The sequence below is a fragment of the Mirounga leonina genome, unplaced genomic scaffold (assembly GCF_011800145.1).
Source record: "Mirounga leonina isolate KUSES-001 unplaced genomic scaffold, KU_Mleo_1.0 Mir_166, whole genome shotgun sequence".
In the NCBI taxonomy this organism is placed as follows: Eukaryota; Metazoa; Chordata; class Mammalia; order Carnivora; family Phocidae; genus Mirounga; species Mirounga leonina.
Genome location: NW_023270418.1, coordinates 33,811,235 through 33,834,550, shown reverse-complemented (window position 1 = coordinate 33,834,550; position 23,316 = coordinate 33,811,235). Strand labels below are relative to the sequence as shown.

At 52.7% G+C, this 23,316-nt stretch overlaps 2 protein-coding genes across 2 annotated transcripts in view; both read left to right on the top strand.

The window, feature by feature from the left end:
- Nucleotides 1-20,832, top strand: part of CPT1A (carnitine palmitoyltransferase 1A) — a 49,380-nt gene extending 28,548 nt beyond the window's left edge. Inside the window, exons 10-19 of the mRNA XM_035013463.1 lie at nt 1,758-1,953; nt 4,050-4,238; nt 4,887-4,992; nt 8,124-8,240; nt 9,620-9,784; nt 16,256-16,390; nt 16,901-17,053; nt 17,695-17,808; nt 18,062-18,154; nt 19,118-20,832. Coding sequence (XP_034869354.1) covers nt 1,758-1,953; nt 4,050-4,238; nt 4,887-4,992; nt 8,124-8,240; nt 9,620-9,784; nt 16,256-16,390; nt 16,901-17,053; nt 17,695-17,808; nt 18,062-18,154; nt 19,118-19,204 — 1,355 coding nt within the window. The 3' untranslated portion in view covers nt 19,205-20,832. The remainder of the gene's footprint in view (nt 1-1,757; nt 1,954-4,049; nt 4,239-4,886; nt 4,993-8,123; nt 8,241-9,619; nt 9,785-16,255; nt 16,391-16,900; nt 17,054-17,694; nt 17,809-18,061; nt 18,155-19,117) is intronic.
- A 2,056-nt stretch (nt 20,833-22,888) lies between these two features.
- The window catches only part of TESMIN (testis expressed metallothionein like protein), a 38,710-nt gene continuing 38,282 nt past the window's right edge, over nt 22,889-23,316 (top strand). Inside the window, exon 1 of the mRNA XM_035012397.1 lies at nt 22,889-22,971. The gene's annotated coding sequence lies outside the window, so the exon portion shown is untranslated. The remainder of the gene's footprint in view (nt 22,972-23,316) is intronic.

Here is a 23,316-nt window from a genome sequence, read left to right as displayed (position 1 = left end):
AAAAGCAGTGTTGGGACAGTAATAGCATTCTTAAAAATTTTTTTTTTATTTTGTAAAAGACTTATTTATTTATTTATTTGAGAGAGCGAGCGAGCAGGGTGGGAGGAGCAGAGGGGGTGAGAGAAAATCTAAAGCAGACTCCCCACTGAGCATGGAGCCCGACACGGGGCTCAACCCTGAGATCATGACCTGAGCCGAAACCAAGAGTCAGATGCCCAAATGGTTGAGCCACCCAGGTGCCCCAGTGACAGCGCTTTTAAAAGTGATTTTAATAAAGTGTCATACAGTTGTTCCTCTTATCTGTGGTTTTGCGTTCCATGGTCTCAGTTACCCACAACCAGCCACGGTGTGGAAGCTGATGATCCCCCATAACATCAGCCTAACTCTGTGTCACACCTACATGACTCATCTCACATCATCACGAAAAGAAGGGCCAGGATGAGGTATTTTGAGAGAGAGACACCACATCCACATAACCTTTATTAGCATACGTTATTGTAATTGTTCTATTTAATTTTTATTGTTATTCTACTATACCTAGTTTATAAATCAGACTGTCCCGTATGTGCTGGATGGTGTCTGCGGCAGGACAAAGAATCCAGAGGTGGGAGGTTAGGGGAGGCTGAGGACGTACCCCCCGGCCCTCCAGTAGGTACATAGACTGGAAAAAACAAAACATGAGTGTGTCTGGGGTTTGATATGCTCCACGGCCTCGGGCATCCGTGGGGGTTTCGGAACACGTCCCCCTGGGATCGGGGTGCTGCTATACTTTCTCTGCCAGGGTCTTGTGCATCGTCTGTTAGAGTTATTCCTAACTCCTTTATCGTTTTTGTTGTTTTAAGTGTATTTTTGAGTTGTTGGCTACCGACTATATTAGTTTCTAGGGCCATTGTAACAAAACACCACAGCCTGCATGGCTGAAACAGACACTCACTGTCCCCAGTCCTGGAGGCCGAAGCCTGAGATGCAGGCGCGGGCAGGGCGGGGTCCCCGTGAGGCCTCTGTCCTCGTGTGTGGACGGCCGTGCTCTCCCTGGGTCCTCACGGGGTCGTCCCTCCATGTGTGTCTATGTCCTCATCTTTTCCTATAAGTACCCCTGTCATGTGGGATTAAAGTCCATCTTAATCACCGTGTGTTAACATAATTAGCTCTTTAAAGGCCCTGCCTCCAAGAACAGTCACATCTGAGGGTAGGTCCTCAGCATGTGAGTGGGAGGGGCTCCGTTCGGCCCAGAACTCAAGGGGAGAGGAATGCACATGATTGTAGACCCTGAGTGTCTCCCCAGCTGTGTTCTCAGTAATGTAAAACAGCTGGTGGTTGGTGGGGTCGGTTGGGTTTTCTGGGGTTAATGGTGGCTGTGAGAGGCCCGTGTTCCGATCCCGGTATCGTGTTGGTTCTTTCCTCGTGTACTGTGCTGGCCAGGACCTGGTGTAGTGTGGAACGGAAGCGGTCGTAGTGCGCATCTTCTTATTTCTGACTTTGAAGTGAAGGCTTGAAGGGCGTGTTTGCTTAGTTTTCTGGTAGAAACCCTCAAGCGGGCCTAAGTCCTTGGCCCAAGAGGATACGTCCAGTGAGTGGCTGAGCGGAGCTGGGACAAGTCAGACCTCTCAACTCTGATCTGTACCGAGTCCTCTGCAGACTCCTGAGACGTGGACGGACGAGCTGCGTGGAGGGGCCGGGAGCGCTGGACGGTTGGGCCGGGGGACGTTCCCAGCCTCTGCTCACCTCCCGCCTCTGGATTCTTTGTCCTGCCGCAGACACCATCCAGCACATACGGGACAGCAAGCACATCGTCGTGTTCCACGAGGGGCGCTACTTCAAGGTCTGGCTCTACCATGATGGCAGGCTGCTGACGCCCCGCGAGATTGAGCAGCAGATGCAGAGGATCCTGGACGACCCGTCGGAGCCTCAGCCAGGGGAGGCCAAGCTGGCGGCCCTCACCGCGGGAGAAAGGTGTGCGGCTCCCCGGTGACAGGGGTCGTGCCCCGGGGGCTCTGGGGGCCTCGCGGTTCTCTTCCCTACCCGGGGACCCAGCTGGAGGAGGGGTGCTGGGGGCAGGGCTGGAGCCTGGGGTCTCAGCCCCGCCCCCGCCGGTGGCCCACCTCGGCCGCGTGCGAGGCGCCGGGGTCTGCTGGGTACCAGAGTTCGTGGCAGACGGCAGTTAGGCTCTGTCGCAGGGCTGTGGGCCCATTTAATTTAGGACACAGAACAAGTCGAAGCCAAGGCCTCTGTGTCGGGGATGAATTTCCTGCCACGTTTAGAGATCATTCAGAGGCTTTTGTTTCACTGAGGGGTTAGCTTGTAAGGTCAGAGCTGGTTTCTCCACCTTGGCTCTGTGTGCACGGGGCCACGTGACCCTTTGCTCTGGCAGGGTGCCGTCCGGGGCCGGGACGATGCTGAGCAGCACCCCTGGCCGCCGTTGACAGCCACCCCGTTGTGACCAAGAGAACTGCTCAGACGTTGCCCACTGTCGCTGGGGGGCAGTATCGTCCCCGTTCGGCGCCCGAGTTACGGCAGTGTGGCGTCTGTTAGGGCAGCCTAGGAGCAAGGTGGCGAGGGCCCACAGAGGGTGGCAGGGGCGTCCGGGGGGCGGACCGCACGCTCCGGGCTGGGAACGGCAGAGTGGGTCAGGGCCGCCAGAACGCGGAGAGGGTCCCATGGGCCCGACTACACTGGGGCTTGATTCGGGCATTAAAGGGGCGACCCGAAGGCCCCGAGCAGATTTACGAGATTATTCTGCTCTGGCGGCTCCTCAGCGGGCAGTGTGAGCTGGAGGGGAGGCTCGGTCCCAGAAGCCCAGGAGTACTGGGCCATCGCCGGGGCTTCACCGGGGCTGGAAGGAACCACGGAGGGCAGTGCGTCCCGGGGAACGAGCTCCCTCCCCATGTGCTTGTGAGCGTCAGTGGTGGGTGGGCACAAAGTGCTGGAGAGGAGTGGACTTGTCTGGGACCACCTGCCCCACAGGGCTCTGGGCACCTGGCTCTGATGCTCCCCCGTCTCACCGCCTGGAGCCCTTCTCATAGATGCCAAGTGTATACATGGGCGTCTCACACCCCCCCCAGCCCTTCTCATAGACGCCAAGTGTATACATGGGCATCTCACCCCCCCTAGCCCTTCTCATAGATGCCGAGTGTATATGCTGGCCTGTCACCTTCCTGTCTCCTCACGCAGCACGAGCTGCATAGTAGCCATCCTTGTTGTCCCTGTGGCCCCTGGCAGACAGTGAAGACAGAGGTCCCGGCTAGCTGTGTGTGTGGGGACCCTGGTGTTTATGGGGGTGTTGGCACCACAGGCTGTCTCGGCAGAGTGCTTGGGGAGAGAAGAGGACAGGAGACAGGCCAGATGACCCCGATCTGGAAGGGTGGGTGGGGCGAAGGACCAAAGGAGGGCCCGAGTGAGGGGTCCCGGAGCAATCAAAGGAGCCACGGCTGGAACAACTCTCAGGAAGTGGGTGTCACGTCAGCTTCTTGTATCCCACGAAAGGTGGGATGAAAAGAATCCCCTTCCCAGGGCTGCTGCCCCTTAGCCCCCGGATGTCCTGTGGGCATTAGTAGCATGGACCTGGTCAGGACAGCTTGGGTTTGAAGCTCTCCCTGCCACAGAGTAGCCGTGACCACATCTCTGTGCCTCAGTTTCTCCCTCTGAAAGGCGGGAGTGGTAGTGTTGGTCAGTGAGCTAGCACGTGCACAAGGGCTGGAGCAGAGCCGGGCAGGAGGGAACGTGCTCCCATGCACTTGCCAGAACATCCTCAGGATGGACCCTGGCGTGGGTGCGGGGAGCCCTGTCTCGGGGCCACCGCCCCCAGGTCGCTGTGCTCAAAGTGTGCATTCCTGTGGCCCGTCTGGCGTTGAGTGAACAGAGGTGCACGCCGTGCCTGTGCTCTGCTCTGGAGCACCTGCCGACGGGTGGTGCTGACCCGCTGCAGACAGAGTCCTAAATATGCGGTTCCCCTTAAATTCCTACAAAACTGTGAAAAACGTCGTCATTTTGAACATCACATGTAAGGTGTCCCCACATTCCTGTAGGTTTGACTCTAACCCTTGTTTCAGAGTTCCCTGGGCCAAGTGTCGCCAAGCCTATTTTGGGCGCGGGAAAAACAAGCAGTCCCTTGATGCTGTGGAAAAGGCAGCGTTCTTCGTGACGCTCGATGAAACAGAGCAAGGGTACAGGAAGGAAGACCCGGATGCATCCATGGACAGCTACGCCAAGTCTCTCCTACACGGCAGGTGTTTTGACAGGTAACGTGGCTGTGTCTCTACCTTGAAGGAATAAGGCTCGCACAAAAACACAACTTTGGTTCTCTTTTCTGTGCGTGTGCGCGCACACACACACACACACACACACACACACCCCTCAAGCAGCAGACTTGAGATTTTTCTCTCTCCGTGCCCGACCATCTCCGATCGGAGGCGCTGGTCAGAGGAGTGGCAGCCGGTGCCTGGAATCCAGGCAGGAGAAGGTGGTGGACGGGGCTGAGCTGGGTATCGGCTCTGGCTTGCTCCCTGAGCTCGTGACTGACCTGGAGCCTCCCTCCCCTTGTCTGCGGAGCGGTCCTGCCTGCCCCGCAGGGGGGTGTGAGGCTCAGTCCAGGGTAGGGGTGTGCGGGCGCATGGCCTCCTGGCTCCCTGTGCTTGCCTTGTGGGTCCCTTCGTGTTAGAATAACATACTCTGTTCTGCTTATCTTTGTGTCTGATAACAGGGAAGTGACTGATCTAAGTTCCCTGTGTGCTCTTACTATCACTCTCTGCGGAGATTTATGAGTGTCGGCCCCGCTGTTTGGGGGGTGGGGACAGAGGAGCCCATCCTGAATAAGACAAGTACGTGGTTTTCGATTGACTTGGTCTTTTTAAAAAGTTAAGTCCCATGAACGTTTCTTTTCCACGTAGGTGGTTCGATAAGTCTTTCACGTTCATTGCCTTCAAAAACGGGAAGATAGGCATGAACGCCGAGCACTCCTGGGCCGACGCGCCCATTGTTGCACACCTGTGGGAGGTGAGTGGTGGCAGCTTTGACGTGAGTGTGGGAATTGCTGTTGCAGATCCAGACCCCAGACCACGTTTCATTGCGTGATACCCGTCTGATCATAGAAGGCTTCTTACCGCACGTCGGCACTTCATGTAACGTTAATTAGCTGAACAAAAGGCCTTTGTGTCTTCATTTCCTACGACTTAGTTTCCTTAAATAGAAACACAGTTAATGCCATCTCCGGGTAGAACCAAAGTAATGGAATGGCAGTGGGCTCTCGTGCAAGGACTCCAGGGCAGAGCTAAAGCAAAACCATTTCTTCTTTGCTGTGTTTTCGAGATTTTTCCCATGTGCCAAGTGTTCGGCACTAGAAGCAAGCATATTAAAATCCTGGTTGATAAAAATGCAACCACATCATTTAATTCTCAGAATTACCAAGTTATTTAAAAACCGCCAAACCCCTATCCGCCGGTCCCTCTACCAGCTTGTTAAAATGCAGTGTTGGACGCTGCCACTTCTTTAAATTTTAAAAAATCCATTTCTCCCTGAACTGTTGGAACTGTCTTTGTGTTTGGCACGAACAATTGAAGGAAGGTTTTGCTTTCTTAACTCATCCGCCATGGTTCTTGTTTGAAGAAATTTCTGAACTCCGGGGTTGTCAACAGTGGACCTGATCCAGAAATTTCTGTATTTTGATTTGATGAAACTCAAGGTAACTTTCTGTGAAAGCAGCAAGGCCCTTTGAAATTCACCCTGAATGCTCTGCCTGTACTTTGCAGTCTTCTGCTGCTCTAGTAAATGGAGTGAGTAACGTGACCTAAATTTGTTGCATCTGGGGGAGCCACATCCCTGGGACTGCAGGCTGAGGACCCCACTGTCCTTCACAGGGTGTGGAGCTCGGTCGAGGACCTAAAATGATGAAATCGTAGCGAACTTGTAAAGACATCTTAACGCACGACCTCGTCCTTTGTTTTCCTCTTCTTTTTAATTTCTGTGAAGGCTTTGAATCTCAACGTTTATTTTTAAAACATTCTATCCATTTTTGCCCTAGAGCCACACAAATCCTAGAGCATGTCCTGCTGTCTCTTGCAGGGCCTTGGCACACGCCCCCTCCTCTGCCCAGAACACTCTTTTCCTGGCCACGGGCCCCGTCAGGCCTCAGCTTGACCGCATTCCCTCCAGGCCCCTCCCCTGCCTTCTCCCAGTCCTGGGTTAAGAGTGCCTGATACCCACTCCAAGACTTCTCTTGACCGTCTTATACCTTTGGCAAAACCTAACCTGCTGTTCCTTCAGCCAAGCAAGGTCTTCAATGTTGGAAAAAGCATAGACAGGGAAAACAAAGCATTACTTACAGTCTTTAAGATAGCGGTGTGGTCCCAAGACGCGAACATACGATAAAAGCGGTCAAGTCTCAGACGGGTCTTCACCGCCGCCCATCTGCTGATGCGGTGAAGATCCAGCCACCTTCGGCCCCTGGACAGAGCAGCTAGACATGGGGTCAGTCTACACAGCGGAGTCGTCCAGGCTTGCTGCACCTGTTCCAAGGATGTCCTGAGTGACAGCTTTTCTCGGTGGAGGAGACAGAACCCGAGCCACGGGCAGCCGGGACGACACCGGGTAACTTACCAGGTGGAGAACTCTGCACGTTGACAAGGCCGTGCTTCTATTTTAAGTGCTCTGGAGGAGATAAGGGTAAAGGGATTGCGTTGTGAGTCCAAGGCGATCACTCCTGTTCCTGGCAGCTGACAGAATGGCCTGTGGCTCCGTGGACGCGGGCCCCAGGAGCTCCCCACAGAGATGGGACTGACCCCGCTCTCTTGTCATGGAGCCCCGAGCCAAATTAAAACGGGAGCTGGTCTGCTCATGGCGAGCCAGTCAAGAATAAATCTGGTCAGAGCTGGATCCTGTTTGCTGCCGACGCATTTCTGTGGGGGCTTTGATGCAGAGCGGCTCAGACACAAATAGACTGGCTCCTTCGCTTGCTTAGATCACATGGACGCCGACCACACGGACACACGTGGCCGCCTCCACGCGCCCCCACGCTGGAGCCCCCGACCCCTCACCATCCGGCAGGGCCACCAGCCGGACTTCGGTGTGGTTTTGGTTTTTTGTGGGGTTTTTTTTTTTGGCCTCCGCCACTGGGATGTAAGCTCCCTGAGTGCAGGGATTCCTTTTTTTTTTTTTTAAAGATTATTATTTACAGAGATATAATTGATAATTGACATACCATAAAATTCATCTTCTTAAGGTACACAATTTGCTGGGTTTGGGGTGTTTACAAGGTGGTTGGTCATACCACCATCACCAGCATCCAAGTTTAGGACATTTTCATTTCGCGCCCCCACCCCGCCACCCCTGGGCAACCACACATCTACCCTCTGTCTCTCTGACTGTGTTCTGGCCGGTGCATGGGTTCCATATTCCGACGACCATAAACACTGCCCCTGGGAAGCATTCGTGCATGGGTCTTACGTGAGTGCATGTTTTCATCTCTTGCAAGTGTGTACCCTGGAGCGGACTGGGTGGGTCAGGTGGCCACGTTTAACGTTTTGAGGAAAGGCAGAAATTCTGGTCTGTTTTGTTCACTGTTCTCTCACTGGTGCTCAGAGGGCTGCTGGCCCTTAGTAGCTGCTCGGTATATACAGCTGAGTGTTGGTGTGGGTGCCCCGTGGGGCGCAAGAGAATGTCACAGCTGTGCCCGGGGCCTGGCTCACGGGGAGTGTGAAAACTGGGGGCACGGCTTCCCCCCCCCCGGGAGGCTCGGCCTCCTCATTTACACAGTGGGAATAATGGGGCCTGCCTTCCAGACTTGGGAGGGTGACACCCAGCGGGCACCCGGGACCTGGAAACAGGCTCTGTCGGTGCTGGAGTCCTGGCCGAGCTGCTCGCCAGCCCGCAAGCCGCGGAGCCTCCCCGTGTCCGGTTTCCTCCCCTCTACAATGGAAATAAGAACTTCCACGTTAGGTGGCTGTGCAGCGCATGTCCGGTGCGAACAAGCACACTGCCAGCCCCGGGAGTCGCTCCTGCTAAGTCTTCATTACATCTCCTCGAAGAGCAAGGTTCTGTCTCCTCTGGAGGTCGTTTCAAAGATGCTTGAGGTAACACTGTTGACCATAGTCTTCTCTGATCTGACGCGTGTGTCTTTTTGTTTGCGACAGTATGTCCTGGCCATGGACTCCTTTCACCTGGGCTATGCGGAGGACGGGCACTGCAAGGGCGACCCCAACCCGAATATTCCGTACCCCACACGGCTGCAGTGGGACATCCCGGAGGAAGTGAGTCCGAACAACCTGGCGTGGGGGATGAGCGTGAACGGTCACAGCCCGATTGCCCCCGCGTACTTGCTGCGCGTGCACCAGCTCAGCTGGAGGCCACGGACATGGACTTGTGTCCGCGCAGGGGCCACGGAGCTGCTTGTCACAGCTCCTGCTGTCTCAGGGGCCCCGAGAAATGGTTCTGCTTCAAGTTTTGGCGAAGATTGTCAGCGAGATTTCCAGCTCAGATTTGGCTGGACGTCACAGTGAAAAAGTGAAAAAACAAAGTCACTTCCTTTAGAGTGGAAATACTCTGAGATCACTAACTTACCATTTCTGTCTCTCTTAAAGATTTTCATACACAGGCCGCTCAATAAAAGGAAGCGTTTTGAGGAAAGAAGTTTAGGGTTGGAAATACCACATTCGTGCATATCTGATCCAAGCGGTCACTCCTGAGGCCCGAGGAGTGATTCTCGAAGTAGAAAATGCCACGCGTGGGGCTACCGTGTTAGCCAGGCCTTCTGTCCTGCATCTCCAGGGCCGGTGTGCACTTCTCAGAGGTGTTGCTGCTGCCAGGGCGTGTGGGCTGAGGGTCCTTGTACCCGACCAAGTTGGTCACCATGTATTCAAAATTTTTCTATAGATTTGACTTCTGCGAGCGGTTGTAGTTTCCCAGCACAATTGAGCGGAAAGTCCAGAGAGATCCCTCCTACCCGCCTCCCCCGACCCAGCGCACACACGTGCCCATCGCTGACGTGGGGTTCAGCGTTAGTTAGCGGTGCGCGTTCTTGGTGTTTGGATGGATGTACGGTGACCTGTATCCACGTCCAGCCTCACACAGAACAGTTTCACTGCCCCGGATCTGGGCGCTGCCTGTCCCTCCCTGCCCCACCACGCCCCGGCGCCCAGGGATCTTGTCACGGTCACCACAGTTTGCCTCGTCCAGAATGTCCCATTCTTGGAATCCTATTGAACGGGGCCTCTTCAGACCGGCTTCTTTCCCTTAGTCACATGTGTTTAGGGTTCCTCCACGTTCTCTCGTGGCTTGGGAGCTCCTCTCCATGGCATGGTCGTACCACGGCTCGTTTGTTTTTTAAAATTTGGTCTGGGGTCGCCACAGTGGATTTCACAATACTAAACGAAGCGGACTGTGCGGAATGCCCTGTGGGGTCGCGCTCAGACCAGGAATCGGCAGTGCCCCACCGGCCTTCCTCCTGCTCAGGTCACCCCGGCACTCCTGGGCGAGCGGGGGGCCCTGTTGCTTCCGGACTGTGGCTCTGGGAAGAAAACTGGATTGTGTGTGTTTCCAAGCAACAGCCCTGTCGGCTGCACGAAAATCTCGCCTCTTCGGGGTGTGTCACCGGCCAGTAAGTAACACCTCTTTCTTCTTTTTTCTCCAGTGTCAAGAGGTGATAGAGACTTCCCTGAACAGCGCCAACATTCTGGCAAATGACGTGGATTTCCACTCTTTCCCATTCCACACCTTTGGTAAAGGGCTGATCAAGAAGTGCCGTACGAGCCCGGATGCCTTCGTCCAACTTGCTCTCCAGCTGGCGCATTACCAGGTACGAGCCCGGGTTTCGTCACAAGCACTCAGGGTCCTGAGCATGTGCCTGGAGCCAATTGCCCCGGGGGTGGGGAAGGCTTGGACGCCTGTCCCGGGGGCCAGCGGCTGAGACACAGCCTGCTCATAGTCCTGCCGTGGTCCAGGGCTTCTACCACAGATGGGATGGGACGTGTGCTGAGCAGATCCCCTCTCGGCGGGGGTGGGGCGAGTCAAGAAAAGACACAGATGCAGGACAGCAGAAGAGAGAATGTTAAAATCAGAGAAACTGGGATAGGTAGGCCCAAATCGTACTTCCAGGTGCCTCTACGGTAGTTCTTAACAAAGACGATCAAATCACGAAGCTTTCTTTTTCCCAAGTAACATACTCACCGGAGTGCACGCACGCGGAGCCATTGGACAGAAGCGCGGCCATCGTAGGAGCTCTTTGTCCGATGGAGCGAGGGGACTGATAAATACAGTAACTAGATGGAGGAATTGGATCTTAGCATTACTAAGCTTGAGATTAAAAATTGCTGAGCAGACTTGGCATGTAAATACACAGTGTTCGGGCAATAGAAGGAGGTGCCATCTCAGATACAGAGAAGATTTTCGTAAAAGAACAGCAGGTTCCGTGGTAATACATTTGCAGATCTCGAAACGATTATTTTCTGCAGCGACAGAAGTTAGTAATGCTGACCCAAGATAAGGTAAGAAGCCAGGAGGAGGTCAGTCCCCATGATGAAAGTCAGAAGTTGGAGAGCCGCCCGCCAACATGAATCTGCTTAGAAGCAGCTTCGTTGCTTGGATGAGCGTAGGGTTCCAGAGGCTTCCGAAAGTGAGGGGCCGCCTGGTTGATGCCCAGAGCCAGCTTCATTTTGGGCATGATAAGGAGCTGCATAGAGCCGCCCAGGTGATGCGAAGTGCCTTGCAGGAGCTCTGAGGTTGAATGAGGGGGCCTTTCTCATCTCTGCCTCACGCACGAGGAGGTGAGCTCCCTTGCCTGAGACCCACAACTCACAGTGGCATGGCTGAACTTGGATCCAGGCAGGCTGGTTCTAGAATCCATGTCTTAATTGGAGGGATGGTGCGAAAGAGCCGTAGACCAGTTTTGTTCATGAATGTACATACAAAAAAGCTAAATAAAATACTAGCAAATAGAATCCAGCAGTGTAGGAAACGTGTAATCACCAGCAGCAGCTTATGGTGCCACCAACAAGGGGATGGTTTGGTATTAGTAAATCCAGTAACAGATCAAATTATATTATTAGATCAGGGAAGAAAAAGGATAATCGTCTCGACAGATACTAGAAAGACATTAAAAACTTGGCATGCATTCCCGATAACACCTCTAAGTAATAGGAGCTGTTTCCTTAACATGATAAATAGCATCATGTATCAGTAGCCAGCATATGGCTTTAAAGGTGAAAATGTGAGTAACCCCATTAAAGCAAGGATGAGGCTGCTTTCCACTGTTCTCGAAGGCCTTTCTGTAAGTACAGTGACTGCAGTTGATGGGATAATTGGGCAGGAGGAGGATCAGTATGTCTTCTCAGGAGATGGAGACAGCAGAAAAGCTTTTGTAATTAAGGAGGCTGCTCAGGAAGGAGCCCGGAGCAGAATTCTACAAAGACCAGTATCTCCCTTGTCTAGCACTTGGCCAAGTAGAAAGTACAGTAGGGCAAGTGGAATGGGAACCAGAGATAGGAGCCTGGGATCCAGGCATCTGTTTATAAAGCAGGTGGGACTTTTGGGGAGGGAGGCAGAGACAGTCTCCAACAGGGAGACAAGGCTTTGGTTTTGGGTAGAAAGTCGCAACCCCACAGAGGCGAGTGTGCCCAGTTCACACGTCCAGTGTGGACACAGTCTGAGGTCCGGAGATGATTTTGGGAAGGGAGCTCAAGCGACTGATCCTCAAGTTCATTTGGAAGAGGTGGCGTTTGAGAATAACCAGTAACATTCTGAAAAATAAAAGTAACGAGGTGGGCACTTGTTCTTCCAAAGCCTAAAATGTAGAAATTGGAAGAGTCTAGTAATGAGCAAGGTGCAGCACTGGGCCGTTCTCTGGGATAAAGGCGGGATTTAACATCACTGGGAGGGGATGAGTCGATTAGTGAATGGGGTTGGAAAAATTGGCTAAGTGCTTCCTTTTGGGAAGCAAATAAACAGCCCAGTAGGAAAATGGAGTCAGAGCAGACGTTGGTGATTCACCAGAGCAGAAAACTACAAATTGTTAGGGAATGTACGTGGAAAATTTAATCTTGCTAGGAATCCGATAAGTGCAACGTAAGAAAGACTGCATTTTTGCCTCTGTGATTTGCAAAGGTCTTCTTTCAATTCCGTGTTTGTACAGGGGAACTTAGGGAAGTGTGCGTGTGGCCGCTGGGCTCATACAGCAGGAAATGTGTGTCCTGAAAGTATACCCATTTCCCAGGCAAATTCTTCCTTGAGAATTGTATCCTTTATGGACAGGTTCACAAAGATGAGCTGAAACATACCTCTTGGTAAAAGTTTGAATCAGTTGAAAAGGTTATCAGCATGAAACGTGTTAAATTGTATTTTTGCACAATAGACTGTGTGTGATGGTTAAATGTGTCTATAGCATGTTCTGTGAGAACATTTGGCCATCAGACACCACGTGAAACTTCTGAGTTTTTACTACGATGATCTGCAAACCGCCTATGGGCCACATCCCGCCCTTCACCTGTTTTCACATGGCCCTTGAGCTTAGAATGGTATTGTGTTTTCAATAATTGAAAAACAAACAAACAAAAAGAATGCTATTTCGTGACGTGTGAATATCAAGTGTAAGTTCAGTGTATTGTTAGCATTCAGTCACACTCGGTGTGGAGGGCCTGTTCACAGGTGTTTTGAGTGGACTGGCCAGGTGCCACAGAGACCGCCTACCTGGCCCTCAAAACTGTGATATTTGCCACCTGCCTGTTATGTTACGGAACACATGTCCTAGCTCTTGCTTTATCCTGTGCAAAATCTAGTAGGAGTTGATGAAGAATACAGCAAGGGGCTGTGAAGGTTGATCTTTATTTTCTTACACTGTTCTTTGTTCACGTTTTTTGCACAAGGTGCATTACGATTGCTTTTTAAGAAACCCTAAGTTACTTTTTCGAAGTTACAGATCACTTGTTTTCAGGACTTATAGCTGTTCCTTACCCTCAGGCTGGAAATAATCAGGATTTTATTCTCCACCCTGCTTCCTCCCCCCACCCTGTCAGTTCTTCACGGAGCACTCAACCTATTAAGAAGGGTCAGTGTATTGAGATGACCTATTATTAAAAATGTGAGGCAGATCTTTCCGTTCCGAAGTTCTTGCGTGCAGGCTCGGTTGAGCACCAACTGCGTTAGGGACGTGGCTCTGGAATTGTGGCTTCGACCCTTCTCTGCTCAACTCAGAGCTGCAGAACCTCCCCTTGGCTCTGCATAAATCCAGATGTCCTGCATGTCCTGGGGGTCTGTTCCAGGCTTCTGACCCTTCTCTGTGCCCTGGACCCTATAGGCAGTTTGGGAAAGCCTTGGGGAGCCCATCTGAGAATAACATTTATAAAGCATTAAAGGAAATACATAGATATTACAGAGGTAATCAGTTAGTAAAAATGCACATCAAAATATTAAATGTAAATGAGTGGTGCAGTGAGTGTAATTATGCACTAAATTTATGGTGGCAGAGCTAATGACTACTGTAATTTTGAAGTCATGATAAGCATAGATGGTATTTTGGGACATCTGCAACAACCATAATTTGTTGTGCAGATAGCTATGAATTTCTCTTCAAAGTCACCACACTGTTGGTGGTTACTGTGGTTTGTTGGCTGTGCCTCTAAAAGCTGTATTTGAGTTTGAGGTTAGTAGACATTAAAATATATCTATTTTTCCCTTCCAAGTTAACATGTTACGAAGGTTAGTGACCGTTGGTCTGATCCCTGTCTGCCTTCTCTCATAACACATCCGGTCTCATTCACTCAGTTTTTGCCACAATGGCCTTTTTGCTGTGCTCAAATATGTCAGGCTCATACCTACCTCAGGGCCTTTGCACTTGCTCTCCATTGGTGGTGGCTGTTTCCCAGATCGAGGCGTGGTTGCTCAGGTCTCTGCTCAAGTGCCCCTGTCTCCTATTTAAAATTGCTCCCACCCCCTCGCTCTTCTGTCACCCTGCCTTGTTTCTGTTCAGTGCACCTATCACTGTGTAATATTCTGTAACCCCATTTCTCCCATTAGAACATTTGCCCCTTGAGGGCAGGGACGTGATCGGTCCCCAGTGCCAGGAACGTGCTAGCCACAGAGGAATAGGCATTTGTAAATAAGTGGTGACTGACTGAATGAAGACACTTGGCGGGGATCGTAATTTTAGTCTACAGCTATTTGCTTCCTGCTTCGGGGCCATGTTTACTTTTCATTTAGAAACTAGAGGTGAAAAATTCCCCATGCCACCCCCCTGAACCCTGAGCTCCGAGCCCTGGGGCTGCAATCCCAGGGTGTGACTGGTTTGTATTCTCACACCTTTTCCTGTCCATATCTCCACCGACCATGTCTTTTGATCTGGCTCATTAGAAACTGGAGGTGTTCTCCCGATGGCGACTGGTTGCGGCAGGTGAAGTGGGGCTGCAGGTGCAACCCGGCTTGGCTCTCACGGGGGCGGGGCAGGGCTGAGCACACTAACATGCAGTGCATTAGCCAAGAGGTTTTTAGATGATCGTTTGCAAAGTTATGGGTATCGATGCATGACTGTGCTGACCACTGACACAATTAAAGTTTGGTGTTGGAAAGTGGACCTCGCATAAATCAGTGCCTTATGTATCCCAAGCTAACGTTTATTGAATGCCTAAAATGCCAGATTTCTACTTTTCTCTTATAGCTCCTTCTCTTCCTGCCCCCCCATTTCCTTGTCATGCGCCCCTTTAACCTGCCCGCCGGCGACAGCTGGTAGGAAGTTCTCTGAAAGGCGTATTTGGCGAATCACCTGGACCCCCCTGCTTACCTGTTCTATTCTTATTCTCACTCTGCATAGAATAGAATGAGGAGTTAGAGCCCCTCTTGGAGTCCACCCAGGGGAAAAGTAATGACTGGTGTGTGGAAGAAGTGGTGAGTTGGTGGTTCCTTGTGCCGGGCGTCGGGGGCAGCGTGGAAGGCTTCCGTCGGGAGTGCCGCGCGTGGATGGCAGTCAGCGGTGGCTCGTCAGAGACCTCCGGGCCTGTGTTCCTCACCCCGTGGCCTGCTCGCCTCGTCACTTCACAGGCAGGACTGGGGGAGGGACAGAGCCCCGAAGGCCACTCCCAGGCATGGCCCGCTCACCGGGAACTTCAGCCTTGACTCTGGCACTGGGTTTTGCTTCACTGTATCGGCTGGTGACAGGGTGTCCTCTGTGCCCTTGGGGTCAGCAGGGCCCAGACGCCGAGAGGCGTTGTCCGGTCAGGAAGAATTGGGGTCCACAGGCTGCTGTGGGCCACTTTCCCGTCCAGACTGGGAACCTGGGTGTCTTGGAGTTGGCCCGCGGCCGGGGTCAGTTGGCAGGTGATTTCCTCCCCTAGCGCATGCGGCGGGACGCTGTGTGCTCCTCGGACCCTGTCCTGCACCACCTGCTGCTTCTCCCTGGAGCCCCTGCTGAGCTGTCCTCCTGTCACCTACAGGGGCTCAGCCTCAGGTGCTACCTCTTCTGTCATCCTGTCCCGCTTCTAGTCCCTGGACCCCACGGGGCCTCTGCCCATCTTGCCCTCCCCTTTCCCCCGCACTGGGCATGGGCTCCTCAGCCCTGCACCCAAGAGGCCGGCGTGGCTGGAGACAAACCCCAAGGGGCTGCCTCTTCCACTTCCAATTACTGAGTGCTGACTCTGGCGGGCCCCCGGGCAGCCCCCTCTATGCCCCTCTGTGCTGGTTCCCCACACCTTCACTCTGACTCCCGGCCCCTCCCTGCTTCCCCAGCCTCAGCAGGCCAAGCCTTCTTCTTGGTTCATGGAGAAAACGAGAGCGTTCCAAAGAGACCTCCTAACCGTCCCCCTGCTTCCCCACAGCCGCCCCCCTCTGCTCCTGTCCGGTGGGGCAGCTGGCCACCTGCCCTCCTGCTGGGGGGACATTGCTCCTCACCTGTCCCTTCTCTCCTGGGTCATCCTCATTGTCATCCAAACATGATGGAATATTTCCTGCCAACACCTTGTGTCTTTGAATAATTTCCAAATGTTGCATGCCCATCTTGTCATGTATCCCTTCCATAAGTGTGTCTGCACTCGAGTAGGTGTGTGAAGCTCAGGAAATTGTGCATCAGTTGCATCTGGAAATAGGACCTGGGCTACCCAGAAACTGACCCCTCCCACCCACCCCCGGGCCTTTCCAAAGCTAATGATGTCTCCGTCTGCCTGTTGCACAACCCCGTGTGAAGACTGATGAGGACTAAAAGCTAAAGCTGACCGTAACCCATCCCTTCTTGTGCATTAGAGTCCATCAGCGGGCCCTGCCTTGTATTAAAATACTTTTCCTCTCCCAGGACATGGGCAAATTTTGCCTGACGTACGAGGCCTCCATGACCCGGCTCTTCCGAGAGGGGAGGACGGAGACCGTGCGTTCCTGTACCGCTGAGTCGTGCAACTTTGTGCTCGCCATGGTGGACCCCACCCAGACGGTAAGCTGGCTCCAGGCTGAGGAGGTCCCGTGCCCACCTTCTCCGGAGGTGCAGAATTCAGCTTCTCTCCCCGTCTCTTTTCAAGGGAGCTAAACGGGGTCGGGACACACACAGAGAGGTTAACACTTGCGTCGGTTCTGTAATGTCTGCGAATCAGCTTGGACTCCCTAGGAGTCTGCACTAGAATCTCACGTGGCATGGGGAGGCATGGGAGTTGGTGTGTGGGTGAGGAGCCTGGAACCGTGCCTTGGAACCTTCTACTCGGGGTCAACGGAGCCCACTGCCCACACCCAAGCTCCCCCCACAGGCTCGGGGCTCGGGTTTTCCCTCGGGTTGCCCCGTAGGCAGCATGATCTGGGGAGGGGGCAGCTGCTCGGGGGGGCTTCCACTCTGGCACTCTCTCCCGGAGACCCCCCGGTCGCCTGCTTTAATGGTGCCATCGGGCCCCTGCAGAGAAGGCTCATGTGGTCCATCCTGCAGGACGTGACTCTCCCACCCTTTGTTGCTCAGGTTGAGCAGAGGCTCAGGTTGTTCCAGATCGCATCCGAGAAGCACCAGCATCTGTACCGACTCGCAATGACTGGCTCTGGGATCGACCGCCATCTCTTCTGTCTTTATGTGGTGTCCAAATACCTGGCCGTGGACTCCCCTTTCCTGAAGGAAGTAAGTCCCTGCTGCTAGAGTGGCCGCTTGCCCAGGTTTCTTGGCTAAGCTGAGAGTGAGTCAGGGCAGCCTCACCAGTGGGTCTTCGGGCTCAGCTGTCATCATGGTATCAAATCTGAGCTGTGCTTTTAGTGCTGTGCCCCTTCAGTCCCCCGGGAATGCTGTGTGTCACACGTATCCTCCTGACCTCCTCGACGCAAATGACCTCAAGCTTGGGTCATTGTAAGGTGTACTCGAGTAATTAGGAAGTGATGAGCCCTTGAGTGTTTATCACTCTTGTTTTTAATACAGTTTATTTAATTTTAAGGTATGGAATTTAACTTTAAATAATGCTGTGTTGAACAAGCAGCTTGAAAATTTCCTCAAGATTAGTTCCAGCAGGGCACGGCCCCCTTTCTGAATCTTAGTTCGTGTATCTGCCCCCTTTTTTCTGCTGGCGTTGGCCCCTCCAGGCCAGATGCCCTCTCTGCGCACGTACTGGCCCGAGCCAGCGAGGCCATCAGGGACGCAGACCTCCAGCGTCTGAGACAGCCTGGAGACCCAGCGAGCCTCTCCCTGTCTCCCACCGGGGCTGAGCAGGGACAGAAGAGGACAGCAGTGGGAAAAGTGTCATTAGAGAATCTCCTTGTTCTACTCAATAGGTTTTATCTGAGCCGTGGAGATTATCGACCAGCCAGACTCCTCAGCAGCAGGTGGAGCTGTTTGATTTGGAGAGGAATCCGGAATATGTGTCCAGCGGAGGGGGCTTCGGGCCAGTAAGTGTCTGAGTGTAGATATACGTGGAGCTGTATATCTGGGGACTGGACGTGCCCGTCCGCCTCCACTGTGGGTCTTCGTGGACTCTGAGCACTCCTCGTTTCCTTGTTGGTGAACCCCCACCCACCCCGAGGAATTCTGCAGATGATTAATGCAGGTGTTTACGCTGTCTTGTCTGTAAAATGTGAGAGAGTCCCCTTTCCACATCCTCTCGTTCCCCGAGGTTAAACTTCATCTTACCTGGTTCTGTAGGTCGCCGACGATGGTTATGGCGTGTCATACATCCTCGTGGGAGAGAACCTCATCAGTTTCCATATATCTTCCAAGTTCTCCAGCCCTGAGACCGTAAGTTCAAAATGAAGCCCCCTTTCCTAAAGATGGAGTATTTTTACTGTTTCCTTTTTCATTTGACAGACATGTTTTTCCTTAATTTGACAGAAAATAGAAGTTCGACTATATGCTTTTACTCAGTTTGGGCATTTTCAATAAATGAGTTTTTAAATTCTTTCACCTAATTTTTTTTTTTTTTTTAAAGATTTTATTATTTGAGAGAGAGATCGAGCATGAACGGGGGGGGGTAGGGAGGGGCAGAGGGAGAGGGAGAAACAGACTCCCTTCTGAGGAGGGAGCACGACAAGGGACTCAATCCCAGGACCCTGAGATCATGACCTGAGCCGAAGACAGATGCTTAACTGACTGAGCCACCCAGGCGCCCCTCTTTAACCTAATTTTAAAGAAATGATCTTATTTGGTTGCAAACGTTTGTCTTTGCCTATAGCGATGGTCTTAAATCTTCACGTGGGAGTGCTTGTATAATTCTCAGACTCTGATATCGGAGGGTGGATGGAGGTCAGCACGCACATGCTAAGGAGAACGCATATAAGATGACGCAGGGCCTGCAATGTTCTGTGGGAGTGGAAAACGTGACTTCCTCCCTAGCATGGCACCCTGAATCCTTGTTTCTATTCTGCCTTTCCACGTTGTGTATCCCCTGAAAGCACAGCCAAGTTCACCGTTAGCAGAGAGGATTGGAATTCACTTATTTATTGTGCTTTATGTGATGCGTTGATGTTAGGGGAAGCCTTGCATCAAGACGACAGCCATGTGAACTTAGAAACTGTTATCTCTTTGAACCCGCAGCGTTTCTCCAGAACGTGTAACTTAGTGATTAAGCCATTCAGCCAGAGCCCAGAGAACTGGCAAAAAAGGAACTTTTGTTCTTTGAGTCAGGTTCCAAGTGTAAAGGCTTGAAGCGTGGGGGTTTCCATGTTGTAACGTGCGTTTTCGTTTTTTGTCTTCACACGAAAGGACTCGCATCGCTTTGGGAAGCACCTGAAACAAGCAATGACTGACATCATCAGCTTGTTTGGGTCCAGCGCCAACTCCAGAAAGTAATTCCGCTAGAGCCGTCGTGAAGGAAAACGAGCTCTTCCGATGAAAAACCAAATGAAAATTAGCTGTCGATCCTGATTGTAGTTCAGGATGCAAATTTGCTCTACAAAACTCAGAAGTTTTCCTTCCATTGAGGGTTTGGTGTTTTTCTTTTTATAGAACAGCAGGCCTCCACCACGTGAAGTGTAACTACTTCCTGGCAGGTCCTGACTTTGGGAATGTTTTGATAAAGTGCTCCCCCTCCCCAAAAGTTTTTGCATCTGCCTGTGTTGACTGAGGGACGAGAATATGGTTGAGCTCTTGAAGGGATTAGTGGGGTTGTGACTTCACACATTGGACATGCAAGTGGCACGTTTCCTCGGGGAGTGACCCAAGACCTGGTACTTAGGGGCATTTCCTTTTAGCAGAGCTGCTTTTGTGCAGAGAGGAAAGTGGTCGAGTTTTGGAGAGGTTAACCATTCGTAGCTGACGCATGTGAAACGCACTAACGGAGATACTGTGCTTCTGGAAACAGTTTTTGTCACTGTGGGTAACTGTGTCATCAGCCGATTTGGTAGCCTGTATTTGCCTCCCTGTGTTGGAAGTGCGTAGTCCGCCCCATCTTTAGTTTTACTGACCGTGCAAGTCTTCAAAACCCAGTGCCTTAAAAGCGGGAGGCCCTAAGCGAAAGGGAGACCGTGGGAAAGATTTCCTGTGTCAGGTCTTCAGGTGGACTTGTGAGTGTCTTGCTCCCCTTCTCAATTTAGCGAATGGGTGACCCTTAAATAAGTGTTTCCTATGGTTTCCCTGCCCCTAGAAAGGCCAGTTCCCTCCTGAGGGCAGCCGGGCTGGATTCCCCCATCATCAGACTGCTTTCCTTGTGTCATTAAGCAACAAAAGAAAGGGTGTGTGTGTGTGTGTGTGTGTGTGTGTGTGTGTGTGGCAGAGAGAGAGAGAGATGGGGAGCAAGGGATGTCATGGTCAAGTGTGAGGTGTCTGGAGCAGTCACTGAAGAAGAAAGGATAAGCCGTGGCTCTGGAGCACCCCTTACCCAAGCTGACAGCAAGGGAGGGCATGACATTTACCGCTGACAAAGGAATAAAGCTTGAGAAACAGGAAGAATAGCCTCAAAATGGTCAGGAGAGTGCAGCGCCAGTCAGCTCCAAGAGTGCTTTCGAGTCCCACCTGGCGAGAGAGAACCACTCTCCTTTCCAGAGGAGATGGGGGGAGATGGAAACGGCAGGCCACGTCATCTTGGTGACGGACGAAAATGTCGCAGGTGACAGGTGCTAGGTTTAACACAGCCTGCCCTTCAGATGGGTGTGCCTTTATCTGAAAGCGTCTGACCGACCAAAAAGCAATTATGCACTGAATCGTCTTCAGTATTTAATGTAAAAATAAAGGATCACGGAACGAGAAAGACCCACTGCCTCCGGGCCATAATGACCAGCTTAGCTGTCCATTTTTAAAACTGTGTATTTATTCTTCTGACCACTCTGTTCTGGTGGGGCCTGCCTCTGTGAGAGCTGTGCGCTCCGGCGATTACCAGGCGGGGCTGTTGGAGGAGACGGGCGCCTGCCGCAGCGCACCTCCATATTTTATATATGTATATGTGATAATGTAAAAATCCCACCTAAACGGGCCAAAGATTTTTTTTTCTCTTAAAAGCAAGAAGAAATGAAAACACACAAAAAACTAAAGGGAAAACCAACAAGTACAGTAACAACCCCCGCCCCCCATTCATCCATGGTTCATAGTGGAGGAGGTGTGGGGGGAAATGGCCCACTCTGCCCTGGCCCGGCGTGGCTTCCAGTCAGAGCAGGCATCAGTCACTATCAGAGCCACCCCAACCCTCTGCTATCGACCACTGACCTTAGCGTTCCCATGTGAATTCCAATGTAGCCGTGGAGCACTCAAACACGTTTGGGCTCGTCTCTCAGGTTTAAATATTTCAAATGTAATTAATTGTTAACCAGTGCAGTTACCAATGCAATTTTATATTTCCTAAAAGAAGGAAGAGTGGGTTTTTATTGTACATGTTGAAAGGAGGAGGGAAGAGTATTATGTATTTAATTTAATTTGGAATAAGCCATAGTCTTAAAAGAGCTGTGGTTTGAATTTGTTATCTTGGGCTGTCCATTGCATGTAAATACAAGATGCTCTTTTGGATGTAAATCTGGGAACTGTAGTATGAATGTTATCATTAATAAAACATTAATCCCAGCCTTTGTTTCTGGCTCTTTTGTTATATGAATAAAGAGGTTAGAAGTCAGGGATGAAGCCCAGGCGCTAGAGACAAAGGAGAGAGACCGCAGGAGGCTTGCACAGATGGCCTGGCCTGGGCAGAGTGGACATGACAAGGTTCACTGACCTGGCTGACAAGGGCAGCTGCTGAGTTGGGCTGTGGGTTTCCACTCTACGTTTATGCATTCTCTCCCTGCTCCCATGCCCGGAAGGGTGTCTGACACATAGTACGTACGAATCAAGTATCTGTTAAGCAAACGCATGAATTCAGTTTTCTCAATAGTCTTTTTTTTTTTTTTAAAGATTTTATTTATTTATTTGACAGAGAAAGACACAGTGAGAGAGGGAACACAAGCAGGGGGAGTGGGAGAGGGAGAAGCAGACTCCCCGCCGAGCAGGGAGCCCGATGCGGGACTCTATCCAGGGACTCCAGGATCATGACCTGAGCCGAAGGCAGTCGCTTAACCAACTGAGCCACCCAGGCGCCCTCAATAGTCTTTATTGAGCGCCTACTGTGTACTAAGCTCGGTACAGCGGGGACAGCATCAGGCTTTGGCGGTGGTGGAGATCAAATCCAGTGGGAGGAGGACAGAATCAAGACAACCATTCAAAGGATCCTCAGTGTCCAAGGCAGATGAGAGGATCACGTGTGGGCAGAGGTAGCTGGCTGAGAAAGGCGGCCGATTTGAGGGGAGGCCTGACTCACGAGCAGCTGGCTTTGGCTGATCCAGCAGGGCTGGAAGAGCATCTAGGAGTGTTGCAGAGGTCCTGGGCCTTCGAGTCTGGCCAGTTTGTGAGTCACCCAGGTGGCTGCGCACATCTGATGCTTGGGAGCAGCTCTGTAAAAATGTGTGAATGGTACGGTCTTGTGGGTTGATGTGCTTGCTCAGGCTACTCAAGCTAGTCAGATTTTATTTTTTTAATGAGGGCTCTTCAGTTTATATCAACCGCATTCTCAGTCCTGCCCTGAACTCAACTGACTTCAACTGTGATGTGATTATGTTTCAGCCATAAACCCAGAGTAAGGCCACCTACGCATGCAGCTGTCTGTGGGGCCCTGGAAAGGCCGGAAGGACACACAGCTGACTTAAATGTCCCCTTTAGCAGGCAGCACGCCTGGGGATGGCATGGTCCTTAAGGGAACTTCGGCTCTATCTGTAATGTTCAAATATTTCAGTATAGAGTTTATTATGCAGCGAAAGAAAAGAATCTAGCCTGATTTTGCTCTGAAGAAGTCAGACTGGTCTGGGGGCCTCAGTTTCCCCATGTGAGCCTGGAGCTGAGGACCCTGGGAGCGCCCCTTCCGGCCCCCCTTCCCGCAACAGCCCGCCCCCGCCCCCGCCCCCGCCCGGGCCGCCCTGCTCGCCGCGAGCCCCGCCCACGCCCCTCCCCCGGGTCGGCCCCGCCCGTCGGGGCCCCGCCCATCGGCGCGCCGCCCGCGTGAGCTCCGCCCCTAACCGCCAACGGCCGCCGGCACGAGAGGGGCCGGCTCCCCAGCCCGGCGTCCTCGCTCGGCGCTCCGGCAGCGGCAGCCGCGGCGGCCCCAGGTGTGTCCCCCGGAGGAGGCCTGACCCCGCGCCCCTCCGGCCGCCGTCGGGTCTGCCCGCTGTCCCTCGGCCGGGCCTAGGGGTCTGCAGGCGGGAGGGGGACAGTGGGCCCCCCGGTCGGCCCCTCGGGGGCGGCGGGACCCCAGACCGGGTCATCCCCTCGGGCGCGGAGGGACCCTCCCCCGGTCGGCCCCTCGGGCGCGGAGGGACCCCTTCCCCGTCGGCCTCTCGGGAACGGAGGGACCCCCGCCCCGGTCGGCCCCTCGGAAGCGGAGGGACCCCCGCCCCGGTCGGCCCTTCGGGCGCGGAGGGACCCCTTCCCCGTCGGCCTCTCGGGAACGGAGG